Here is a 24,503-nt window from a genome sequence, read left to right as displayed (position 1 = left end):
GTGAACGTTTACAAGTTGATGTTTATCCTCGTGACGTATTTACCTGAATTGTTGGATTTCATAATATATTAATTACGTTCTCCTGATAGTAAACAATAAATAACAGGAATCGCTTAATCTTCACCTTTGTTAGAAATCAACAAATAAGATTCATCCATTGATATCTAATTTCCTATCGGCGAAGATTAAAACAGTTCTCTTGAAGCTATTTGTAACATCATACTGAATCCATTAAGATCATTTCATTATTATTAGAACTAATGAAGCAATTAGTTGAGATTAACGAGTTTTTTTTTTTTATATTCTTAAGAGTAAGATTATTTTCATCGTAATTGCGAATGTCATTATGTTTGGTGTCCGCTAAATACTAATTATACTATTTAGTGTTTACATCTAGAAAGCACTCAATTAAATTGCGTTCACTTTTCTTACTTCCTTAGTAACTATTGAGTATTTTACGATAATTTTTTAGCTTGAACATATACCAGGGTTTCATTTAGAGAAGCTAAAAGGGCACGAATAATAGAAAATATTGTTATTTGTTATTCACAGTAGTTTGTATGATTTCTTGGCAAATCTTATTCCTTGCCTTGAATTTAGAGCCGTATGTATATATATATATATATATATATATATATATATATATATATACATATATATATATATATATATATATATATATATATATACACACACACATATATATATATATATATATATATATATATATATATATATATATATATAGTGTGTGTGTATAAGATTACTATTGGAATTTTCATGAAATAGTAGCAATCTGGACGGTACCAAGATTATGTAATATAGAATAATTTTCCAAACCCCCCTCCCCCCCTTTTTTTTTTTGACGATGAAGCGTGCCTTAGAATATTTAGACGGGAGAGGGAATGTTTTTTGTTATTGAGGTGAATCCAATAGAAATGCTGTATTAAGTATCTGTGACTGTTTAATAACTTTATAAACAGTGTGATTTGAGTAGTAAAGGAAAGAATATTAGATGTATATAGAAGTTATTATATGGTTGTGAATGGAGTGTGGAGTTACTGATGTATGCATCTCCCTTATATAATAAAGAGCTAGTGTCAGGCTATAAATTATATATATATATATATATATATATATATATATATATATATATATATATATAAATATATATATATATAATATATATTATATTATATATATATATATATTTATATTTATATATATTTATTTCCCCCGTCCCTCAGGAAGTGGGAGAGGGAGTAGTCATATCCTTGTGAGAGAGAAGTTGCATGTGTGTCCATATCCATCTGATTATTCAGCAGTCGTTTTTGGCGAATCACGTATATTAGTATGGTTTAAAGTTATTTTGAACTTTTAAGAGATAACACTAAAAAGTGTGAATGTGGTTGGAAGGAGAAAGAGTTGAATATGATTTTAAGAAAGAGTGAAGTCTTTAAGTCAAATACAAACTATGATTAAAGAGTGTGAGGCTAATGAATAGTAGTAAGGTGATTGTTATTGGTTTATTATAGAGTAAATGTGTAGGATGAAAGAGAGTTATGGAAAAAAATAGTAAAACAATTAAGGTAGCATTCAAAAGGTATGGCTTAGAACAGGAGGGTCTGTTTAGGCCTCCCTTTTAATGTAACAAGACATCGAACAGCCAGCTTCACTTTATGGAAGTGGGGTGCTGATGTTAATAGTTAAAATAATTTCTTGAGTTAAGACTGCCAAGTTGAATTATTTTCTGTAGTAAAAGGGATTGAGAGAATAAAGAATATATTGACTCAATTGTAGAATGAGGAGGTCATTATTATTATTATTATTATTATTATTATTATTATTACTATTATACGATCTTAGCAACAACCTTAGTTGGAAAAGCATGATGCGGTAAACCCATGGGCTCCAATAGGAAAAATAACTCCGTGAGGAAAGGAAATAAGGAAATTAATAAACTACATAAGTAGTAATGAATAATCATAATAAAGATGGAGTAAAGCGTTTTGTTATGGTTTTGCCATGTAGAGCGACGATGCATTGGTAAATAGGATGAGCAGTTTGGTGGATAGCATTGGGATGAAAACCCAGAAACCATTGATAGATGGTTTAGACTTTAGAGTAAGCATTGCAATGGTGTGACTTTGATATTTGGGAAGTAAAAATTTGCTGCTTCCGAAGCTTTTTAATTTAATTTGACATAAGGGAATGTATGTGGTCGTCTTAGAAATAGTGTGTGATCATGTTATGTAGAATCTTTTTGTTGTTAGCGCCGATAACGATGCTTTGCTGTTCAGTTGACAATATTATGTCTGTACTGATCGTAATTTGAAGTTGAAAACCTCACAATGAAGATTTGTTACAAAGATTATTGATGTTTAAGGCGATTCGAAAAGCATATTTATTTTTCACCTGGTATGTTGTTTATGCCATTAGTGATATAAAATCACATGCAATTATCACATTTTGTCTCTATGAAGTTCGGAGAGTAATTAGTCTAGTTGATAGCTGTTTCAAAATAGATTTACACATTCTCTTTCATTTTATAGATTTGCATACATCTTTCATTCTAATAAATTGTTTCGTTAATAACAAGCGATATTCATCGTCTAACTTCTTTTTGAGATATTGTCATCCATCAATGGACTTATAACACCCGAGAAATATTGATTTTAGATACATCGAGGTTGACATAGTGACAAGGATGATGTTGATAGAAAACCTCCCTATCGAATATTGTGAAAAATTGAATGAGGAAAGTGTCTCGCTGTTCTGGTGGAAGGTTTCTGCTGACTTACGTTCCCATTTGAGAAATTAAATAGTAGTAGTTTTTCTGCATCTTGAATGGACGTTCATTTTATCATGCCTGGAAATCAACGTGAAAAGGTCTTCTTGTATCCTTTTGTCACATTTCCCCTATCTAATAAAGAGAAAGTGTCTGATATATATATATATATATATATATATATATATATATGTATATATATATACATATATATATATATATATATTGTTTCCTGTCACGCTCAGGGGGGAGAGGGGGTAGGCATACCCTAGTAAATCCGAGAGGTACACTTGGAAACGACACATTCCCACAAATACACGAACCTGCTGAGGTTGGGAAGGGTTTTAATCTGTGTATCATGTGCTTGCGTGTGCATATCCCTCTAAATATTTAGACCTGTCATTTTTGACGGCTCGGGTACACTAGTTTGATTATATAGAAGTACAAAACGAGTTTTTTGGGGGGTTGGGTGGTGGGTGGGGGCCGGTTGATATTTATGGGTTGTGCTCAAGCATCTGATTTGTCCCGCATTTTTTGACGAGAGATTAGTGTCGTCTTTAAATTCAGACTTGAAATGTGCTGGTTTGCCGGGCTAATGACATTTCTTATGATTGAAATATTGACGTGTAGTGTTTAAGTAGTGTGTAATTATAAATTTAGTAAACTCCCTTTACCTTTTGTTTGGTTTTTCTTTAAGAAACTCTAAAGTTTGTTTTTGTATTCAAAGTGTGTATTTGTTAACAAGGATTTTCTCCTTTGTTTGTAAAATCATCTTATTCTGCACATGCATTTGTAAGATTTTAATGTTAAGTGTGGTAATTTTGGGATCATTCTTTCCACAAGATTTTGATAGTTAGTGAAAGGCTATTTAGATAAGACAAACATTTAGTTATTAAAAGTTGAATCGGACGACTTGGCTGCGCTGAAATTTCCTTATTAATATGCCTTTAACTATTATACTCAATGGCAATATGCAAATTTGATGCACAAACATAACTTAAAATCATAACCTAAAATTTGAATCATCTCTTGACTGTCTTCTGAGTTATTATTAAGGGCTGAATCCATCGAAGAAGTCTGCCCAGGATAAATAAAACCATTACTTTCGAATGATCTGGAGCCATATAAGGACACATTTTCCTGATATTGCCCAGAAGTAAACTATTTCCTAACATAAAACCCTTTCTCCTTTTCTAGAAACATCGACGAGTTTACAGGGGTTAGATGCTATATCTCGCTACATAATTTCGGTGTCATGATGCAAAGGAGTAAAATGATAAATATAAAGCAATTAAATGCAAAGGGAGAAATGAAACAGTCAAGAAATGAGCAGGTGATGAAATGTTAAGAAAATGGGATTTCATTAGAAAAGAAGCGGGAAATTTGTTCTGGGGAAAGATTAAAGGAATTCATCCTAAATAATATTGATATAAAACACAAACATACCAATATGTGCACAAGACCATACTCACACAAACACACACAGTGTAGATATATATATATATATATATATATATATATATATATATATATATATACATATGTGTATATATATATATATATATATATATATATATATATATATATATATATATACAATATATATATATATATATATATATATATATATATATATATATATATATATATATATATATATATATATTTATATATAGTGTCCCAAAAGACTGTATACGCTCTTTGGGTTGTTACAACTTGTTCAATTTATTGATATTCACGTGGAAAACAGATTCACAGGGGAGAAAAAATGCACAGTAAAAAAAAAGTAGGGATACATGGGGCAATTTGAAAATTTTCAGAAAAGAGGAATCTGTTTTCCATGTTAATATCAATAAGTTGAACAAGTTGTAACAATCCAAAGAGTGTATACATTGTTTTGGGACACTATGTATGTATGTATGTATGTATGTATATATATATATATATATATATATATATATATATAGATAGATATATATTATATATATAGATAGATATAGATATATATTATATATATATATATATATACAGTATATTATATATATATTTGTTCCGACACGAATACTTTACCTCGAATTACCTCTTCGGAGGGTCCTTGGACCTCTCTCAATCTAGACCAAGATTTCCCGTGCTACCCCCCCTATCTCGCTCCCAACAGTTCCTACCCCCGCCGCCAGGATAATTCCTGCGGCCCGGATTAGGGCAGGTCACTGCCCCTCCCGGGACAGGATCTCATTAAGTCCTTGGTCGTGAGATGCGAATCATCTCACTCTTTCTCGGTTAAATTCTCGATCTTTTTTTCGCAGTGTACCTCCCAAGTGTTCCTGTGCGTTCACTTTTCAACCGTGTCCTTACCCGGTGTTTAATTCATTTCCTTAGTGCTTGTGTCGTGCGTTGTGTGCGTTAGGGAACTGTATTCCTTGATTTTCTTCAAGGAATTGATAGCTGAAAGGAAAACTTTTTACAAGAAATCGTTCTTCCTCCCCTTATCGTCGGTGTTGCCGTGTAGGGGCAGCTTATGTTCCTCTTCAACCACGTGTCAGGACTACTGGTCCTGGAACGTAGTGCAGTGAGTGCACTTCGGCACTAAAAGGAAGAATACATCCAAGAGGCTCGTAGGAAGACGAGCCTCTCTTCGCCAACTTAATTCCCGATGCCTCGTCGAATAGAGATTCTTATACAGCCATCTTCCCCTACCCAGAGTAGGGGACGAGGTAAGTCAGTTGCGGGGAAGTGCCCATTGCTCTTCCCCAAGAATTTGAGTGGGTGCGGTATAGCACCAAGAGGAAGTGGGCGACGAAGGGCTCGCCTAAGAAGACTAGCGCCGGGCGTCCCGCCGGGCTGAGCTTCCCTACCACCCTCTCCTACCCAGAGTAGGAGACGAGGTTGGTTTATTGTGTAGAAGATAACTCTTAAGAAGTAGTTCGAGGTAAGTACTACTTTCGGGAGTGTGTGGGGAGACGGAGTCCTGGTGCAAGTAGGCCACGTCTCCTCTGATGACCCCATGTGGGGGAAAATGTCTCTAATTCTTCTCCAGTCTCTTAGCGTATTTTTCAGTCTCTTCTGCAGCCGAGGGCCTCGCCGAGAAAGAGCCCCCCAGGTCTGTCTTGCAGCGTCCCCCGGACCGACAACCCAGGGTTTTTTCTCACCACGAAGGCCATCCTCCAGACGCAGATATAACCCTCGCAGGGAGAAATGCGAGAAGGCCTCTTCAGGCAGGCGTAAGACCGCGAAGCCTACGGTTCACCCCGCCAACGGGTGTAACCGAGCTTCTTTACGGGCAGCCTGGCCGAATCAGCACAGCTGGTTCGGCCCTCGGACTTAAAAGGAATGGTTCCCTCCGTCGGGTCAGCCCACGAGGATCCGTGTCCGCGTCCCCCAGCCCGCCCGCAGGTGTAAGCGGGCTTATTTACGGGCAGCCTGGCCGAACCAGCACAGCTGGCTCGGCCCTCGGACGTAAAAGGAACGTCGGCCCTCGGACGTAAAAGGAACGGTTCCCTCCGTCGGGTCAGCCCACGGGGATCCGCGTCCGAGTCCCCCAGCCCGCCCGCAGGTGTAAGCGGGCTTATTTACGGGCAGACAGGCCGAATCAGCACAGCTGGCTCGGCCCTCGGACTTAAAAGGAACGGTTCCCTCCGTCGGGTCAGCCCACGAGGATCCGCGTCCGCGTCCCCCGGAGAGAATACACGAACAGTAGTCCTCGACGGTACGGCGTTGCCGGTTCTGACCCCGAACCGGGTGCGGAGCTCCCCGCCGGGGAAACCGGTACCACCGCAAGGGAGTGCCTGGGATTCCAGAACCGAAGCGACCGGGGAGTGCCCTATTGGAATCGATTAAAAAAAAGAAAAAAAAAAAAAAAGACGGAAACCCATTCATGTTTTATATTGGGATAATCATCTTTTTCTTTTACATGATTGCCAGGTGTGTCCTTTACACGAATGTGTATACTCTTCATGTTCTTTCAGGTATTACACTTGAAAGGATATCGATCGTCATGAGCAATAAATCTCTTAGGTATTGACATCATTAGACATCTAGAATAATTCTTAACGAGAAGCCCAGACTTCAGGGACCATGATAGTCGTGAAGCTAAATAGTCTGCAATAAGTTATTATTGTTATTATTGTTGTTGTTGTTGTTATTATTATTACTTGTTAAACTACAACCCTAGTAGGTAAAGCAGGATGCTATAAGTCCCGGGGCCGTAACAAGGAAAATAGCCCAGCGAGGAAAGGAAACAAGGAAAAATAAAATATAAGAACAGTAACAACATTAAAATAAATCTTTCATAAATAAATTATAAAACTATAAGTCCAGCAAGGCCTTCAACCCTTAGGTTAGTGGCTTTTCAGTCTCTCACACTAACAGCTAACTGGGTGTTCTGGAAGCGAAACACTGTTCTGGCGTAAGTGTCTTGGTAGGCACCAGACAGGGGGACGCGACCCATCGCAGCTTTCCCTTGGGGGGAGAATCTCTGTTTCCTCGGAAGGAACGAGAAACCATAGTGGAGAAGGTCTTGAAATAGAAGGAGGCTAACGTCCCCAGACCTACGACTCCTAGGAGACCACCCTAGAAGAGATCTGTCTCGGATAGTGCCGCGACACCCCAAGCATCTACCAGCACTACGAGGAGAGAAGCCCTCGTCCTCCTGGTCCGCAACGCCTCAGCCCCTCCACAGGGGAGCTCCAGCGCCTTCTAGCTCCTTCAGGTCGGGTTACCCCGCCTCTAGGGGAGGCAGGTCAGGCCTCCCCTCTAGAAGAAGGGAGGAGTGGGAGGCTCCCTATCCCCACCCAACCTTCGGGTTGGAGGATGACTCAGGCGTCATTGGCAAGCATGGAGGGCTCAAGGAGCGGAACCTTGGACAGTGTCCTTACTAAAGAAGGGCTACGGACTTCCATTCCTAACGGAACCAACCACGCCTTTTCCGGCCAACTGGATAGATGGCTAGATCCTAAAGACCCGTTAAAGAGGACCGCCCTTCAAGAGGAGGTGTTGTCCATGCTAGAGAAGGGTACCATGGAAGAAGTTCTTCTCCCAGGACCAGGTGTCTGCAGTCGACTATTCCTGGCAGAGAAAGCGACCGGGGGGGGGAGGCCGGTTATAGATCTGTCAGCTCTCAACAGGTTCGTCAAGATGACGGACTTCTAAATGGACACGCAGAATTCGGTCCTGCTGTCCTTGAGGGAGAAAGCTTGTAGAATTCCATCGACCCCAAGGACGCATACTTCCAGATTCCGGTCCACACCTCGGGTCGGAGGTTCCTCCGGGTGAAATAGGGTTCCCAGTTCCTGCAATTCAGGACCCCCTTTTTCTTTGGTCTGTCAACAACGCCCAAAGTGTTCGTGAGAGTCCCCACGGCTGTCGCAGGGGGGCCCACGAACGAGGCATTCGCCTTAGCAGATACCTGGACGGCTGGTAGCTTCTTCCCGCCTCAAAGGTCCTCTTGGAGGAACAAGGGAGAAGTCTCCTCCAGTTTGGCAAGGATCTGGGGAACTGAATCAACCCGAAGTAGCAAAATCTATCCCCTTCCACCGGAATGAACTACTGGGGAATAACATTAGACCTTTTTTCGGGGAGAATTTTTCCCTTCGGAGAATAAGGTATGACACCTCAGGCTCATTAGTCAGCCGTTCCTACTGTTCACAGACGCCTCCAACCAGAGATGGGGAGCCCTTCCCCTCGACGAAGCGGCACGAGAGACCTGGTTGGAAGGGGACAGACAACTCCACACAATGTCCTGGAGTTGGAAGTAGTCCAGAAGGCATGCCTACACTTCGCAAGTCTGCTAAAGGGGAACTCCGTGGCGTGGATGAGCGACAACACCACGGTAATGGCATACATAAACAAGCAGGGTACTTGTAATCGAAGGAGTTGGGCGATCTCACCATAGAGAATCTCGACTGAGTGATAGGGAATCAAGGGGTGATGTTAGCAAGGTTCTTTCCCGGAAAGTAAATCGCCCTGGCCGACGGCCTCAGCAGAATGGGCCACATAGTAGGGACAAAATGGTCCTTTCCCCCAGGAATAGCCAAGCTCATCATTCAACGATGGGGCTCCCCGGTGGTTGACCGCTTTGCAACAACCTCAACGCCCAACTCCCAGTCTATTGCCCCCCTGTACCAGACCCCGAAAGATTCCTTAGAAGGCTCTTTTCAGAACAAGTGGGACAATCTGGATGTGTACGTTTTCCCCCTTTTCACGCTGATAAGACATGGGCTCAGCAGAATAAAGGTGGCTCGGAGCCTACAGATGACTTTGGTAGCGCCCTGGTGGCTAGACAGAGAGAGTAGTTCGCGGACCTAAAGACCTATCGAGTCAACCGCCGTGGCCTCTGTCCGTCAGGTCAGATCTACTGAGTCAACCGCACTTCCTCAGGTTCCACGACAACCCTCTCTCTCTTCGCCTTCACGCCTGGAGACTATCGAGCGACTCCTGAAGAAGGAGGGGTACTCCTCCTCCACAGCCAAGAGGATGTCCCTATACCTAAGAAAATCCTCTACCGTAGTCTACCAGGCGAAGTGGGCCGCCTTTACGAAATGGTGCGCGACAAAACAAATAAGACCTCTCAAAGCCTCGGTCCCTGACATAGCTGATTTTCTAGTGTACCTTAGGGATAAAATAGGAATGCCAATCCCGGCTATTAAAGGAGTACGAGCAGCCTTAGGCCAAGTCTTTCTCCTGAAAGGCATCGACCTGGGGACCTCAAGACACATAGGGATGCTGATTAGAAGTTTCGAACAATCCTGCCCTCCCCAAGTCAGGAGAGTGCCTAGATGGGACCTGGCCAAGGTCCTGAAAATGTGGTATCGTCCAACCTTTGAACCACTCAGAGATATCGGGGACAAAGGTCTCACCCTCAAGACAGTCTTCTTGCTAGCCTTAGCTTCGGCTAAGAGGGTAGGTGAGATCCACGGTCTCTCCTACGACGTGGCACACTCCAAAGGGTGGAAGGAGGTATCTTTCAAGTTCGTACCCTCCTTTGTAGCAAAGACTCAGAACCCAGCAGTCTGGGACCCGAGGTTTGAAGGTTTCTCTTTTCCAGCCATCCCCAAGACAGGCAATACGGACGACCTGATGTTATGCCCGGTCAGGACGATCAGGAAATACCTGGAAAGGACGGCCCATCTCCGTCCGGGTGCCAAGAACCTCTTCGTCTCTTCAGGCGTTAATAAGAAGCAAGTGTCCAAGAACACTATTTCCTTCTGGCTGAGACAAGTCATCACTAGGGCTTATGATGAAGACAAGGTGGCAGTACCAGGCACTCCACGTCCCCATGACATCAGGAGCCTGAGCACTTCCTTGGCCTTTGAGAGAAATATGGCAGTGGGCCAGATCCTGCAGGCCGGCACTTGGTCACACCAGTCGACCTTCACGGCCCATTAACTCAAAGACTACTCAAGAAAGTCTTTGGATGGATTCTCCATTGGGACAGTCATCGCCGCCCTCCAAGCTGTGTAGTGGCAGGCTGGAAGACGTCCCCAACAAGTGAATAGTCTCATCCCTACTTCGTCAGGAGAAGACTCAGTAGAGAAAATGTCAAGAGGTAACCCTAAAATTATAAGCGTAAGTTTTCCCTGCTACCCCCTATCCGCTCTCTGTACCCCCGCATTACGTAGCCCTCCAGGCACCATGTGCCTAACCAAGTGGCAGAATGGCTCTCCCGCCTCCTAAAGTGTAAGTCTCCGAAGAGGTAATTCGAGGTAAAGTATTCGTGTCGGAACAAATGAAAAATTTTAAGTAATTTTTATTTTTCCTAACATACTTACCGAGAATTACCTCTGAGTAATGGCCCTCCCTTCCGTCCCCGAGTGCCATTCTTCTATTGCCGAGTCGGGCTAAACGGAGGACTTAATGAGATCCTGTCCCGGGAGGGGCAGTGACCTGCCCTAATCCGGGCCGCAGGAATTATCCTGGCGGCGGGGGTAGGAACTGTCGGGAGCGAGATAGGGGGGGTAGCACGGGAAATCTTGGTCGAGATTGAGAGAGGTCCAAGGACCCTCCGAAGAGGTAATTCTCGGTAAGTATGTTAGGAAAAATAAAAATTACTTAAAATTTTTCATATATATATATATATATATATATATATATATATATATATATATATATATATATATATATATATATGAATGGTCTCCAGCTGCCGATTTTCATCGTAATTTGTTGGACAGGAACTATTAGATTTCTTATTCCTGATCTGAATATTAATCTCTGGCAACGTCGTTCAATTAGTTCATTATGCATGTTGCATAAGATTTTTCATAATTCTGACCGTCCTTTACATACATATCTCCCTTAAGATTTCCACCATAATCGTAATACTATGTCAATTTATTTTAGTGAGGCAGATTTGCACCGACTCGCAGGGGTGCCTTTTTAGCTCGGGAATAGTTTCCTGATCGCTGATTGGTTGGATAAAATAATTCTAACCAATCAACGATCAGGAAACGTTTCCGAGCTAAAAGGGCACCCCTGCGGGTCCGTGCAAATCTGCCTCATTAAAATAAATCGAGTATAGGTATGTAGTTAATTCTAATAGTTAGGCTTTTTCCATCATGAGGTTCAATACTACTCAGTATTGTAGAAGTTTTATTCTAGCTCTGACCAAGTTGTGGAATGTTCTTTCCAATCTGGTTGTTGAATCGGTAGAATTTAAAAAGCTCAAATTTGCAGATTATAAATTAAAGATCTGTTTTGATATTGTTACTGTTCTTAAAATATTTTATTGTTCTAATGTTGTCACCTTTCTTAAAATATATCATTCAAATTTGTTATTACTCTTCATATATTTTATATCCTGATTTCCTTTCCTTATTGAGATATTTTTCCCTGTTGGAGCCCTTGGACTTATAGCATCCCGCTTTTCCAACTAGCGTTGTAGTTTAGCTACTACTACTACTACTACTACTACTACTACTACTACTACTACTACTACTACTACTACTAATAATAATAATAATAATAATGATAATGATAATAATAATAATAATAATAATAATAATAATAATATGTTCAAGTTATCTTTATATCAGGGTAGAGTTAAGAGAAGGGTTGTAGAGTTGCAAGAGATTTCAGAGAGGGTGGGTGGAGGCTAAATGTGGATAACACTGAAGCTATGCTGAACAGTAAGGAAGGTAGAGATACGATAGCCAAGTGGAACATTTTATATACATGGGATCCACTATGAGTAAGGACGGAGGATGTGAAGCTGAAGCTGAGAATAGGATAAAAGCAGCCTGTGCCAAGTGTGGGAATGTAGCAGGCTTGTAATGTGATAAGAAAATGCTTATCAAGCTAAAAGTCAAGCTCTGTAGCACAAAAATAAGACCAGTGTTAATGTATGGATCGGAAATCTGGGCTTTAAGGCGAAGAGAGGAAGCAAATCTTGAAAAAACAAAAGTAAGAATTTTGAAGTGAATTATGGAATATCATTGCTTGTAAGATTGGAAAATGCTGAAGGAAGAAGAATGGCAGGCTTAGTAAAGATGACAGAGGTGGTAAGAGTGTCACAACTGAGATGGTGTGAGCACGTGTTGAGGATAGATGGTGGGGGAGAGAGTGAGGAGTGCTTTGGAGGAACCTTTTAGGGAGGCAGAGAATAAGATAGTGAGATAAGGTGAAGGATGATATACATATATATATATATATATATATATATATATATATATATATATATATATATATAATAAGCAAATGATCAAGGAAAAATTAATTTTTTATTTGATGTTTTAGTTCCAATGATATATATAGGCTATGCATATTGCTATTCTACTGGTATATTTGTGAAGTGGGATGGAAATTCTTTCTTTGCAACGAGTTTAGAAATTGCTGTGATCAAAGCGTAAGAATTCCAAAACATCTTGACGTTTCTATCATTTGCCTGTATGAAATGATGTATGTCAGCATTAGAAATTTGATTTCTTTGCTGTAATTTCGCATTTGAAATGTGCAATCAGGGAAAATATCTCTTTTCAGAAGATGAAATAGTCTCGGAGTTGTAGTTCCATAAATATATATATATATATATATATATATATATATATATATATATATATAAATATATATATATATATATATATATATATATATATATATAAATATATATATATATATATATATATATATATATATGTATATATATATATATATATATATATATATACTGTATATATATAATGTATATATATATATATATATATATATATATATATATATATATATATATATATATATATATATATATGGACATCGCTTAATCCATTATTTATGTGGTCTAGTAATAGCATGGAAGGAAATCCATACTATGCAGTAAACACATATATATATATATATATATATATATATATATATATATATATATATATATATATATATATATATGTGTGTGTGTGTGTGTGTCTGTCTGTCTGTCTGTACGTGTATATAATAAGTCGCTTTTCCTAACATGGAATGACTTTAGAGATAAAACAACACATTCACTGGTTTCATCCTTTTAACTGCACAATTATTACATTCAAGAGCAGTTAAGTATAGGAAAAAAAATCAACTCAATGCTTCTAATGTATTCCATTCAGTAACGCACTAGATGCTCTTTGACCTCTATTTTGAGGTGCCATCATTCTAGCATTAGATCCTCTTTGACCTCTATTTTTTGAGGTGCCATCCTTCTAGCATTAAATGCTCTTTGACCTCTATTTTGAGGTGCCATCCTTCTAGCATTAGATGCTCATTGACCTCTATTTTAAGGTGTCATCCTGCTAGCATTAGATGGTCTTTGACGTCTATTTTGAGGTGTTATTCTTCTAGCATTAAATGCTCTTTGACCTCTATTTTGAGGTGTTATCCTTCTAACATTATATGCTCTTTAACCTCTATTTTGAGGTGTCATCATTCTACCTTTAGATGCTCTTCGACCTCTATTTTGCGGTGTCATCCCTCTAGCATTAGATGCTCTTTGACCTCTATTTTTGAAGTGTCATCCTTCTAGCATTAGATGCTCTTTGACCTCTATTTTAAGGTGTCATCCCTCTAGCATTAGATGCTCTTTGAACTATATTGAGGTGTTATCCTTCTAGCATTAAATGCTCTTTGACCTCTCTTTTGAGGTGTCATCCTTCTAGCATTAGATTCTCTTTGACCTCTATTTTGAGGTGTCATCATTCTACCATTAGATGCTCTTGGACCTCTATTTTGCGGTGTCATCCCTCTAGCATTAGATTCTCTTTGACCTCTATTTTGAGGTGTCATCATTCTACCATTAGATGCTCTTCGACCTCTATTTTGCGGTGTCATCCCTCTAGCATTAGATGCTCTTTGACCTCTATTTTCGAAGTGCCATTATACTAGCATTAGATCCTCCTTAACCCTTATTTTGAGGTGCCATCCTTCTAGCATTAGATGCTTTTTGACCTCTATTTTGAGGTACCATCCTTCTAGCATTAGATGCTCTTTGACCTATATTTTGAGGTGCCATCCTTCTAGAATTAAATGCTCTTTGACCTTTATTTTGAGATGCCATCCTTCTAGTATTAGATGCTCTTTACCTGAACTTCAACATCTCTGCTAGAGATAAGCTGTTCAATCTTTACCTGAACTTCAACATCTCGGTTAGAGACTGGTTCAGCCTTTACCTGAACTTCAAAATCTCTGTTAGAGACTGGTTCAGTCCTTACCTGAACTTCTACGTCTCTGTTAGAGACTTGTTCAGTCTTTACCTGAACTTCTACATCTCTGTTAGAGACTTGTTCAGTCTTTACCTGAACTTCTACATCTCTGTTAGAGACTTGTTCAGTCTTTACCTGAACGTCTACATCTCTTTTAGAGGTAAGATGTTCAGTCTCTACCTGAACGTGTACATCTCTATTAGAGACAACACTCCCTGTGCCTCCTGGCAGCAGCAGCTGATCCTCCTCGCCGGAAAGCAAAGGATGACATCTTCCGTCTCCTCAGAAACTCCGTCGAGTTCCTCCTGGTCCAAGACAGGCTCGAGTGCCTCACTCTTTTCCTCCTCGGCCCAGAATTTTCTCATCAGGAGACCACCTCCCAAAATGAGGCGTAGTCCTTCCAGTTCCATCAACCGGGGTTGCTGGTCCTGAAACCTGTCCGGAAGAGAGACCTCCAAGTAGACATTTCTTCCCGTACTGGCTGATAGCTCTCAATGCGTTGTTTGTGAACATCGTTGCAAAACTCAGAATGCAGATCACTTGGCTTTGATCAGGTATAATTTGAAGAAATCGAAGCAGGTCTTCGCAGAAATATCAACTCCGAGATTGAAGGAGTTTTGAGGACTGGAGACGTCTTCGTTGGCTTCGAGATCGTCTCCTGAAACTGATTCCGATTATAATTCGAATGAGAGCGAGATTTTGAAGACTTCTTCGTTCGCTTTGGGAAAAATCTTCACTCGGTCTTCACCAAAACTTACTTTCTGCTCCTGAAGAAGACAACTTTGTCTCTATTCCTATTTTTTTTTTCCAAAACACGAATCTTATTCCGCCATTGAATATTCCTATCGTAATTTCTTTTCCCCGAAGGAAATATATAGAAAGAAAGAAAGATAGATAGATAAATAGAGTATATAGATAGATAGATAAATAGATAGATAGATAGATAGATTGATTGATAGAATTGTATTTATAAAAAAAAAGTTAAAATTCTTATGAGGTGTGAATGAAGACTGGATGAGAACGGGATGGTGTGAAGCCTTCTGAAGACATCGTTGGGTCGGAGAAGAATCGTGTGGTCTTCACCGAAGATTCTTTCTGCTCTAACAGAGGTCTTGCGTTTTTCTCACTTCTTTTTTATCTAGCTTTTTTGAAGAGACGAATCTAATATCTCCATTGACTATTCCTCACGTAATTTCTTTTCCCCGAAGGAAATCTTGAAAAAAATCTTGGGTGTGTCATGAACTATCCCTTATTTCTTGAAAGTTCCATAAAATCAATAGCTTTATATACCTACAAAGAAAGCTCAACAGCAGTTCGTTAAACTCCCCTATACACATTTGCTGTCAGCCGCTATTTCTTTCGTCTCTCTTGAGCTTTTGGATACCGAGGCACTCTCTTTGCAATACTTTCTTTTCACACCATCTGTAAAACCCTTCTCTTTCTACCTCTTAGCACTAATTAGTTTATAAATTCTATCTCTTAGGTTTTATGACAGACTAGAATAGTTTTCCGTATTGGTATCTCTCTCTCTCTCTCTCTCTCTCTCTCTCTCTCTCTCTCTCTCTCTCTCTCTCTCTCTCTCTCATACTCAGTTATTATTTCTGGTTAGTTGATATTAGTCCATTATTTTTGGTAGCTCTGTTTACATATGAACGTTTACAACATAGATGTTTATCCTCGTGATATATATACATGAAATGTCGGATATCATTATATATTAATTATGTTCATCTGATGGTAAAAAATAAACAACTCAAATCGTTTAATTTTTATCTTTGTTAGCCATCAACAATTAAGATTCATCCATTAATTTCTAATTTCCTATCGGCGAAGATTAAAACAGTTCCCTTGAAGCTATTTATAACGTCATGCTGAATTCATGAAGATAATTTCGTTATTATTATAAGAACTAATGAAGCAATTAGTTTAGATTAACGAGTTTTTTTTTTTTGTATTCTTAAGAGTAAGATTATTTTCGTCGTAATTGCGAATTTCTTTTAGTTTGGCGTCCGCTAAATACTAATTATACCATTTAGTGTTTACATCCAGAGAGCACATAATTAAATTGTGTTAGTTTTTCTTACTTCCTTTGTAACTCTTGAGTATTTTACGATAATTTTCTGCTTGAACATACACCAGGGTTTCATTAGAGACGCTACAAGGGGACGGAAAACAGAAACTTCTTTTCATTTTTGTTCCAAGTAGATTGTATGATTTCTTAGCAAATCTTATTGCTTGCCTTGAATTTAGAGATTTTGTTTGGATGTGTAAATGATCACCCCAAAATCTCTCTCTCTCTCTCTCTCTTTCTCTTACACACATACCCACACACATTAGATAATATTGATGAATAGGTGTTAGACACCAAAGTCTATAGAATACACCTGATCTGTTTTCTCGTTCGTTCCCCAGATTCTCCTTCACATTTTTCCTGTCAGTCTGGTAGATTGAACGACCAATAAATCTCAAGTTGAGCATTATATTATTTTTCTTAATAATTTTTGCCTTTTTGTGGTTCTTGTGGATGATGGGCCTTTGATTTATTTCATTTCATACGAGACACGAGAGATATTGGAGCGGAAGACGCGATCCGTCAGAGTTTTGTGCTTCAATTCATGATGATATATTATGAATTTTATGCTGAAATTACTTTCTCGTCTTTCAAAAGTTTGAATTATTAATAGATTGACTCCACATTCTCGGTAGCTTTCTACATTATTATTGCATTTTAAGGAAGGCGTCATGTATTTTCTATCAATAATTTGAGAATTGTAACGAGTTAAGAAAATTTGTGGGTGTAGGCTGGCATAGATTGATTGATTGATTTAGAGTTCTTCTGCTTCCTGATATCGAAGGTCATTGATGCCAATATCGTTTGTTATGAATAAACAATTCAATAAAAAAGTGAAGATGTCCTTATAAAAAGTGAATAGCCTTCAGAAGACCTGCTTCTGAAATAAATCTGAAAATAAAACTTGCATAGTACATCCAAGAATCTTGTGAAGAATGAGCCGGCCATCCTCATCTCCAGCCTCAAACAGTTATGTGGCCCATAATAATATATGCAATCCTATCTAATCTAAAGTCGATAATACGACATTTTCCATTGAGAGAGAGAGAGAGAGAGAGAGAGAGAGAGAGAGAGAGAGAGAGAGAGAGAGAGAGAGAGAGAGAGAGAGAGAGCTTTTGGAAATTGACAATGGTTGCTTATAAGAAAATTGAGCGAGAGGAAAATAGTGATGGATAATTGATTGAGGAAGGAACGCTGGATAGCGGTCGAAGTTTGGGAGGGATGGTGCGGGAGAGAGAGAGAGAAAAGAAACTCAATTCTTAGGTATACTTGGATCTTAATTTATTTTTAAAATTCTATTTTGAATGACTTCAGCTGTGTTATTTATTTTACAGCATATTTTCCATTAAAAAATAGTTTTTCATTACTCTGCTGTCAAAAACATCAGCCAAAAGAGTTGCCTTTTCCTTTGGACAGTGAGTGACTGAGCCATATGGCTTAAGTAAAGGAGGAACTGTTGTATAGCTTATACACCAAGAGTGCAGATATAAGGGTAGACCACCATTTATGTTCCTGAGTTGTACCAGAAAGGGTTTCTTTTATGGTTAAATTGTATTTCTTTTCAATTGAAGCATAAACTCTGTCTCCATTAGTGATGGTAGGAGATTTTCGTCCGATCGCTCAGGGCAAACCAACCTAGTATGGGTGTCCCCGACTAGTACACCTTTGCTGATCATGGCGATACACAAACCCTTTCACCACTTCAATGTATCCCCAATCATATTTATAGAAAGGATTTCAAATTTAAGTTGGAATCATTGCATTAAAAGACATTATCAATTGATGTCCAGTTGATTACATTTCCTATTGCAGCCCTTCAAGTTATGTCTTTTATATGTATTCAAGTAAGCAATTGTTTAAGCAATTGTTCGCTTAAAATTAAATTATATTTTCTCTTATTCAATTACAATGATACGTAAAATTGTAATAGCAGAGATTGGACCTTTTAAGCTTTTATCCCAAGTGCTCCTTTTCTTTTTCTCGGCGAAAAAAAATGTTAGAAAACGTTTATAATCCTTTTATGTTTTTTTTTCGAAAATGTTTATATTTCTCCTTCGTTTTGCCAGATTTTATTGTAAAACTCCTATTCTGATCGGTTTACCGATACAGTTTCCATTAGTGACCCACAACTTATTTCGCCTTTTCTTCCTTTCATTTTTATCTGACGAAAAGAGGGCCATAATATATATTTCCATTTTAGGGAGATGAGGTGAAACGGTGGCGGGGGATGGGGGGGGGGGGTTAGGAGGCTTTGTCAATTCAGTGATCACACCCGTCTTTTCTTTATCTATCAACTCCCAAAAAGTAGCTTCATGGAAACACTCTTGAAGGATGGCGTCCTTCGTAGAGATGGAGGGCTACTACATCGAGTTTTTACTTGAACGCCCAGCCATTTCTCATCACCACGCTGACCTCTGAAGATTGGCGATATTGTGGGATTCAAGTCTGAGCGCTCATAGAAATTCAATCTAGTATGGGTGACTTTGACTAGTACAGTTTCGACGATTATATATATATATATATATATATATATATATATATATATATATATATATATATATATATATATATATATATATATGCACTGCTTAATTATCGTAGTGCATTTCTAATGAAAAATAGAACAGAGATAAAGGAATAACCTCAACAATTGTGAAGTAAAAGTTATTGATGATGATGGAGAAGCAAGAAAACGATGCACAAAGAGAGAGAGCGAAAGTATTATTTAATCATTAATCAAATCCCGAAGTGAGAAGACTTTCTAGAAGTTACAAGAATAAAAATTTCAAGCAAATGATAAGGAGAATGTTATACAAAATTTTGAGTCAGTAGACATTAATATTATATTTATTAATAGTTTTAATAACAAAACAAGTTTTACTTTTAGATAGAACTAATATTGATTATATCTATCAATATTTACTTCTATAAATTAAAATCTACTCTACGAAATTATACGTTCAAAGTAATTAAGGAAGTCTTGTATCAATCACTTCCGAACGAATTTCTTCAGGAATTCCAAAGGAAATCTTGAAGAACTCGTCCAGAGACTTAAGGCGGAATTAGAGGAATGTGAAGAAGGAAAAGATTTTCAACTTTATAACATTAAATATTCATTAAAATTACAATTGGGAATTGTTTAGAAAAATATTTTTGTTTCTTTATTGTGAAAATAATTTTAATTCCAAAAATAAGCGTATAAAAATTCAATGAGGTCTAATTTCTTATAAATTTACATAATGACCTCAGAAATTTTCAATTGAAAAAATTATTCTGACTTGAACGTTCCAAATTCCTCTCCGTCTTCTACGGGCCAACCAAGGGAAAGGCCCGTGCCAACAACAAGTGTTGGCTTTAATACCCCAACAACAAAACAACTCTCCGTCTTCAGGGATATGATATGATGATTAAAAACACTTTTCTTTACTGCGTTTCATTCTACCTTGAGGCGTCAGTGACCCTGGCAGTTATGACGCCGCCTAGTGTCAATGACCTTTGTAGTTGCGACGCTAGGCAACCTAATCAATCTTTAGATATGATAAAACCCCTGATATAGGGTATCTCTCTCTCTCTCTCTCTCTCTCTCTCTCTCTCTCTCTCTCTCTCTCTCTCTCTCTCTCTCTCTCTCTCTCTCTCTCTCTCATATGAGAAATAATATAATCTATGAATTCTTGATGCCTGTCTGCTTAAAGGGTTAGAGGAATAAAGTAAATCATTCCGCCTTTGTGAAATGATTTTCCTTATCAGGTAGTTGAATCAGTGGAACTTCAAAAGTTCAAAGTTGCAGAAAATGTTTTCATGTAGAACAGGCTGACATGAGTCCTTTTATAGTTTATATATGAAATATCTGTTTTAATCCTGTTAATGTTTTTAGAATATTTTATTTAAAATTTTATTTACTTTTTATATCATTTATTTATTTCCTTATTTCCTTTCCTCACTGGACTATTTTTCCCTGTTGGAGCCCTTGGCCTTATAGCATCTTGCTTTTCCAACTAGGGTTGTAGCTTAGCTATTAATGACAACGATAATAACTGCCATTTAACTCCCAATATTCTTTTGAGGGCTTTGTTCTCAAATCTACAAACTCTGTTAGATATTTCTTGATTGTCATATCTCGAGTTAGGAGCGCAGAATGGAATAGTGGCTTTTTCGCGATGGAAATTTTACCTTTTAATATTGACAGATTTCATTGACTCAAAATGGTCAAGATGCAAGTTTTGTACTTGAAAATAACTATGGGGCTAAGTTTGAAGGGTTCTCTGAAATATTTAATTGAAATAAACCGCTCAAAAAAGACTACAGCTTAAATGTATGTTCGTATGTTAATCAGACCTCAAAATGGAGCTTATTTTTAGTGTTATTTGAAATATTCTAGTAAAATGAATCTTTTCATAAAGGAGACTACTGCATAAATGTATATTCAAGAATCAATAACTCTCACACCTGAATATTTATAACTTGTGCAGATGTTCCGAACATTAGTTGGACCTCAATGGAGAAAAATTGTTCCTAATTCCCATTTGATTACAGTGATCGTAAAAGGGACTTTTGACAATAGATTTTCATTTGGGGAATTTCACCTTTTGACTTTTTTATACAGGCAATGAATCAGTCTGACTTGATACTATTGCTTTGGGCCGTGCTAAATTTGACCTTCCGCAAACAAATTGGCCATACTAGGAAATGCTCTCTCTCTCTCTCTCTCTCTCTCTCTCTCTCTCTCTCTCTCTCTCTCTCTCTCTCTCTCTCTCTCTCTCTCTCGTGATAGAGTGGGGTGTAATATTTACTTTGCTTGATCCTGTTGAACATATCTGAACGATAATTTCTCGTAAAGGAAGGTTTAAAATTAGTTGACTTTCACAAGCGAGAATTTGCTTTGTTTTTGCTTTCATCTTAAGATCAAACCTGAGGTGAGTTTTTCTGTCAAGTCCGCTTTAGAAATATTTGTTAATTTCTCTTATTATTTTTTAGTACCTATTTAGTAGGCGGGGTTGAGTACCGAAGCTAAATTCACTTGTCGCGAGATGGCTGTTAGTTACTAACAGAAAGGCAAAGGGGAATGTAAGTGACTTTATTCATCAGGATAATGAACTTATTTACAAACGATTGAGGGCAACAGGGCACAAAAATTCCAGCAATGTGGAACATGCAATGGCAAGCTTAAAAGTTTTATATATATATATATATATATATATATATATATATATATATATATATATATATATATATATACATATATATACATACATATATATATATACATACATATATATATACATATATATATATATATATATATTATCAGTGGAAGAAAGAATGAGGGATTAAAAAGGAAGTAACAGCATTACGGGTGTATGTAACACTTGCGGTGCCTTACTAATGATAACGTTTTACCGAACCGCTATCTCTGACTATTCTTTTGTTAACATTAAAAGACATCGTTGGCAGTTACAGGTAGATAAAATAAGTATCTTAGGAATTTTTTGGAGAATAGACTTACTACAGGAGTTCGTAACCTTTATGTTCTTCTGTTCCCTTTGGCCATTTTTATAGAATCCTGTTTAGCCCTAAAATTGAGGATGAAAAAGAGAAAGAATGAAATTGATATTGTGATATAATTTTATCATTCAAACTGATTGCAGATTACATCATGTATTGCTCAGTACTGTTTATTCCCTCAGGTTGAATGTACCCACTAAAGAGTACACATGTACCTCTAGGGGTACATGACCTAAGATGGGGAAACCCTTCCTTATTAAATATGTTGGAGGTAAATGTCACAAATTACTCTCTAGTTTTTCCTGTACAAGAGTCTCGATTCTATTTTATATTTCTAAAAAAAAAAAAAAAAAAAAAAAAATTCCAGGCGTTCACACATTTTGTAGGCAATTTTGATAATATTATATATTCTCTCAACAACTTTCTTCTAAACAGAAAACTCTTATACTGTAGAGGTTAATATTAAATGCAAATTACTAATTGATAGTTACTGGATATCTGTAACATATTTTTGAGAAGTTTGGAATCTTTCTGCCTTCCATTTTTGAGATGTTGGTTCACCGTTGGCGTTCATACATTGTATTTCGTTGAGAGTAATTGGTCACTTATTAATTTTTTGCTAAGTTTGTTAAGTTTTAATCACGATGACAGAAATGTTTTTGGTTAAAAACTTTTTGTTTGTGTAAAGAATTTTAAAGCATTGATCAAAAACTTTGAAGAAAATAACAGCACCTCATGAACCCATTCCGATAGTATTTGCATGTTTTTTGTCTATCATTTGTATTATCATGCTTATCTTTTATCCATAAGTCAAATTATGTAAATTAGTTTTGTTGGCATTATATGATGCTTCTGCCTCTGTGTCCTCCTGACTATCTGAGAGACACCGAGGGCACTTGACTTTGTTGAATAGTTGGGATTTTGGAGTTGATAGTCACGACACTTCACGATGGTTTTGTTACTTGGCTGGGCCTTCTTAGTTGATGATATTTGTTGGTGTGTATATATATATATATATATATATATATATATATATATATATATATATATATATATATATATATATATATACATATATATATATTTATATTTATATATGTATATATATATACATTTTATATACATATATATATTTATATATAATTGTACACTTTTATATATATATATATATATATATATATATATATATATATATATATGTATGTATGTATGTATATATATATATATATATATATATATATAATGTCATGTATGTATGTATGTGTATATATATATATATATATATATATATATATATATATATATATACACACATATATATATATATATAATATATATATATATATATATATACTGTATATATATACATATAGATGGAAAGATAGATTGATATATGTATATTTGTTAGCAAAAGCCAGTAGGGAATAATAAAATGCAGTATTACACAGCCTTTCTTACATTATAATATACATTTCTTCTGTGTACAATTGTACCCTGAAGAAGTGTGTTTTAAAATGCACGAAAGCGCTAGTGACTAAAGCATTTTATTTCATACTGTTTTTTTTCTGCTTATTAATTCTCTCTCTCTCTCTCTCTCTCTCTCTCTCTCTCTCTCTCTCTCTCTCTCTCTCTCTCTCTCCTCTCTCATCATTGTACAGTTAGCTTCATTAATTTCGGTACTCTTCACCGGAAGCTAAGGGGACGCCTGACAGCGGAACATTGTAGCTGGTAACCCTGTGTTTGCAAATAGGAAACAGAATGCTAAGGCTTTGGCCATAAAGCAAAGTCTCTGAACTAATAAATACGTGAGCAAAAGCATTTTATTAATTTTACGAAGTGCTGTTAATCAAATAACAATATTTTTTCTATACAGCACTTCGTAAGACTGATTGAAATGCTTTTGGGTTTTGTGTCTCAGCGACATTGTTTCACAAGCAGCGTTGCCGACAGGTATCTCTTTTGTTAAACCTAGCCTTACCTTCTACAATGTACTCTGTTATACAGCTCCTTAGTGTCCCGTGAATTATACCGAAATTAATTACGCCAACTGTACCTGTGTATTACAGCAAACATTTCTTTTAAAGTAAGTGTTATTACAGCAAATGTTTCCTTTTCAGGTAAGCGTTTGCACGTGTGGCATCGTGTGGCATCGTCATAGACTGCATTTCGAGTCGGTAAGAGTTATTATTCGTTCCATATATTTCACCAATTGTGATTCCCCCTGTAGTTCATTTGTTTTGTAAATACCCTGGTGAGAATGGGGTGCTTTGGCCGCCATTTTTGACGGGTTGCGAAGGCTAGTATTAACATAAAAGAACAAATTTTATCCAGTTGCAACTAATTGTAACTCCCGGGCTGTTTCTGAATTGGGTCCAAGATTCCTTGGAGCTAACGTGTGTGTTTATTCACAAACTTTGTTTCCTGCAGCCGTTTCGAAGCCATCCACGATGCCTAATTCATGACTTCGATTTCGTGCAGAGGA

The 24,503-nt window shown here is 37.4% G+C and overlaps 1 protein-coding gene across 1 annotated transcript in view; it reads right to left on the bottom strand.

Moving 5' to 3' along the window:
* Positions 1 to 14,328: 14,328 nt before the first annotated feature.
* The window catches only part of LOC137636233 (probable serine/threonine-protein kinase kinX), a gene marked incomplete at its 3' end in the record, with an annotated part of 108,085 nt that continues 97,910 nt past the window's right edge, over positions 14,329 to 24,503 (bottom strand). Inside the window, exon 3 of the mRNA XM_068368667.1 lies at positions 14,329 to 14,628. Coding sequence (XP_068224768.1) covers positions 14,329 to 14,628 — 300 coding nt within the window. The remainder of the gene's footprint in view (positions 14,629 to 24,503) is intronic.

The sequence above is a fragment of the Palaemon carinicauda genome, unplaced genomic scaffold (genome assembly GCF_036898095.1).
Source record: "Palaemon carinicauda isolate YSFRI2023 unplaced genomic scaffold, ASM3689809v2 scaffold256, whole genome shotgun sequence".
Classification (NCBI taxonomy): domain Eukaryota; kingdom Metazoa; phylum Arthropoda; class Malacostraca; order Decapoda; family Palaemonidae; genus Palaemon; species Palaemon carinicauda.
The sequence above is the reverse complement of the archived record's forward strand: the minus strand, read 5'-3'. Positions and strand labels throughout refer to the sequence as shown.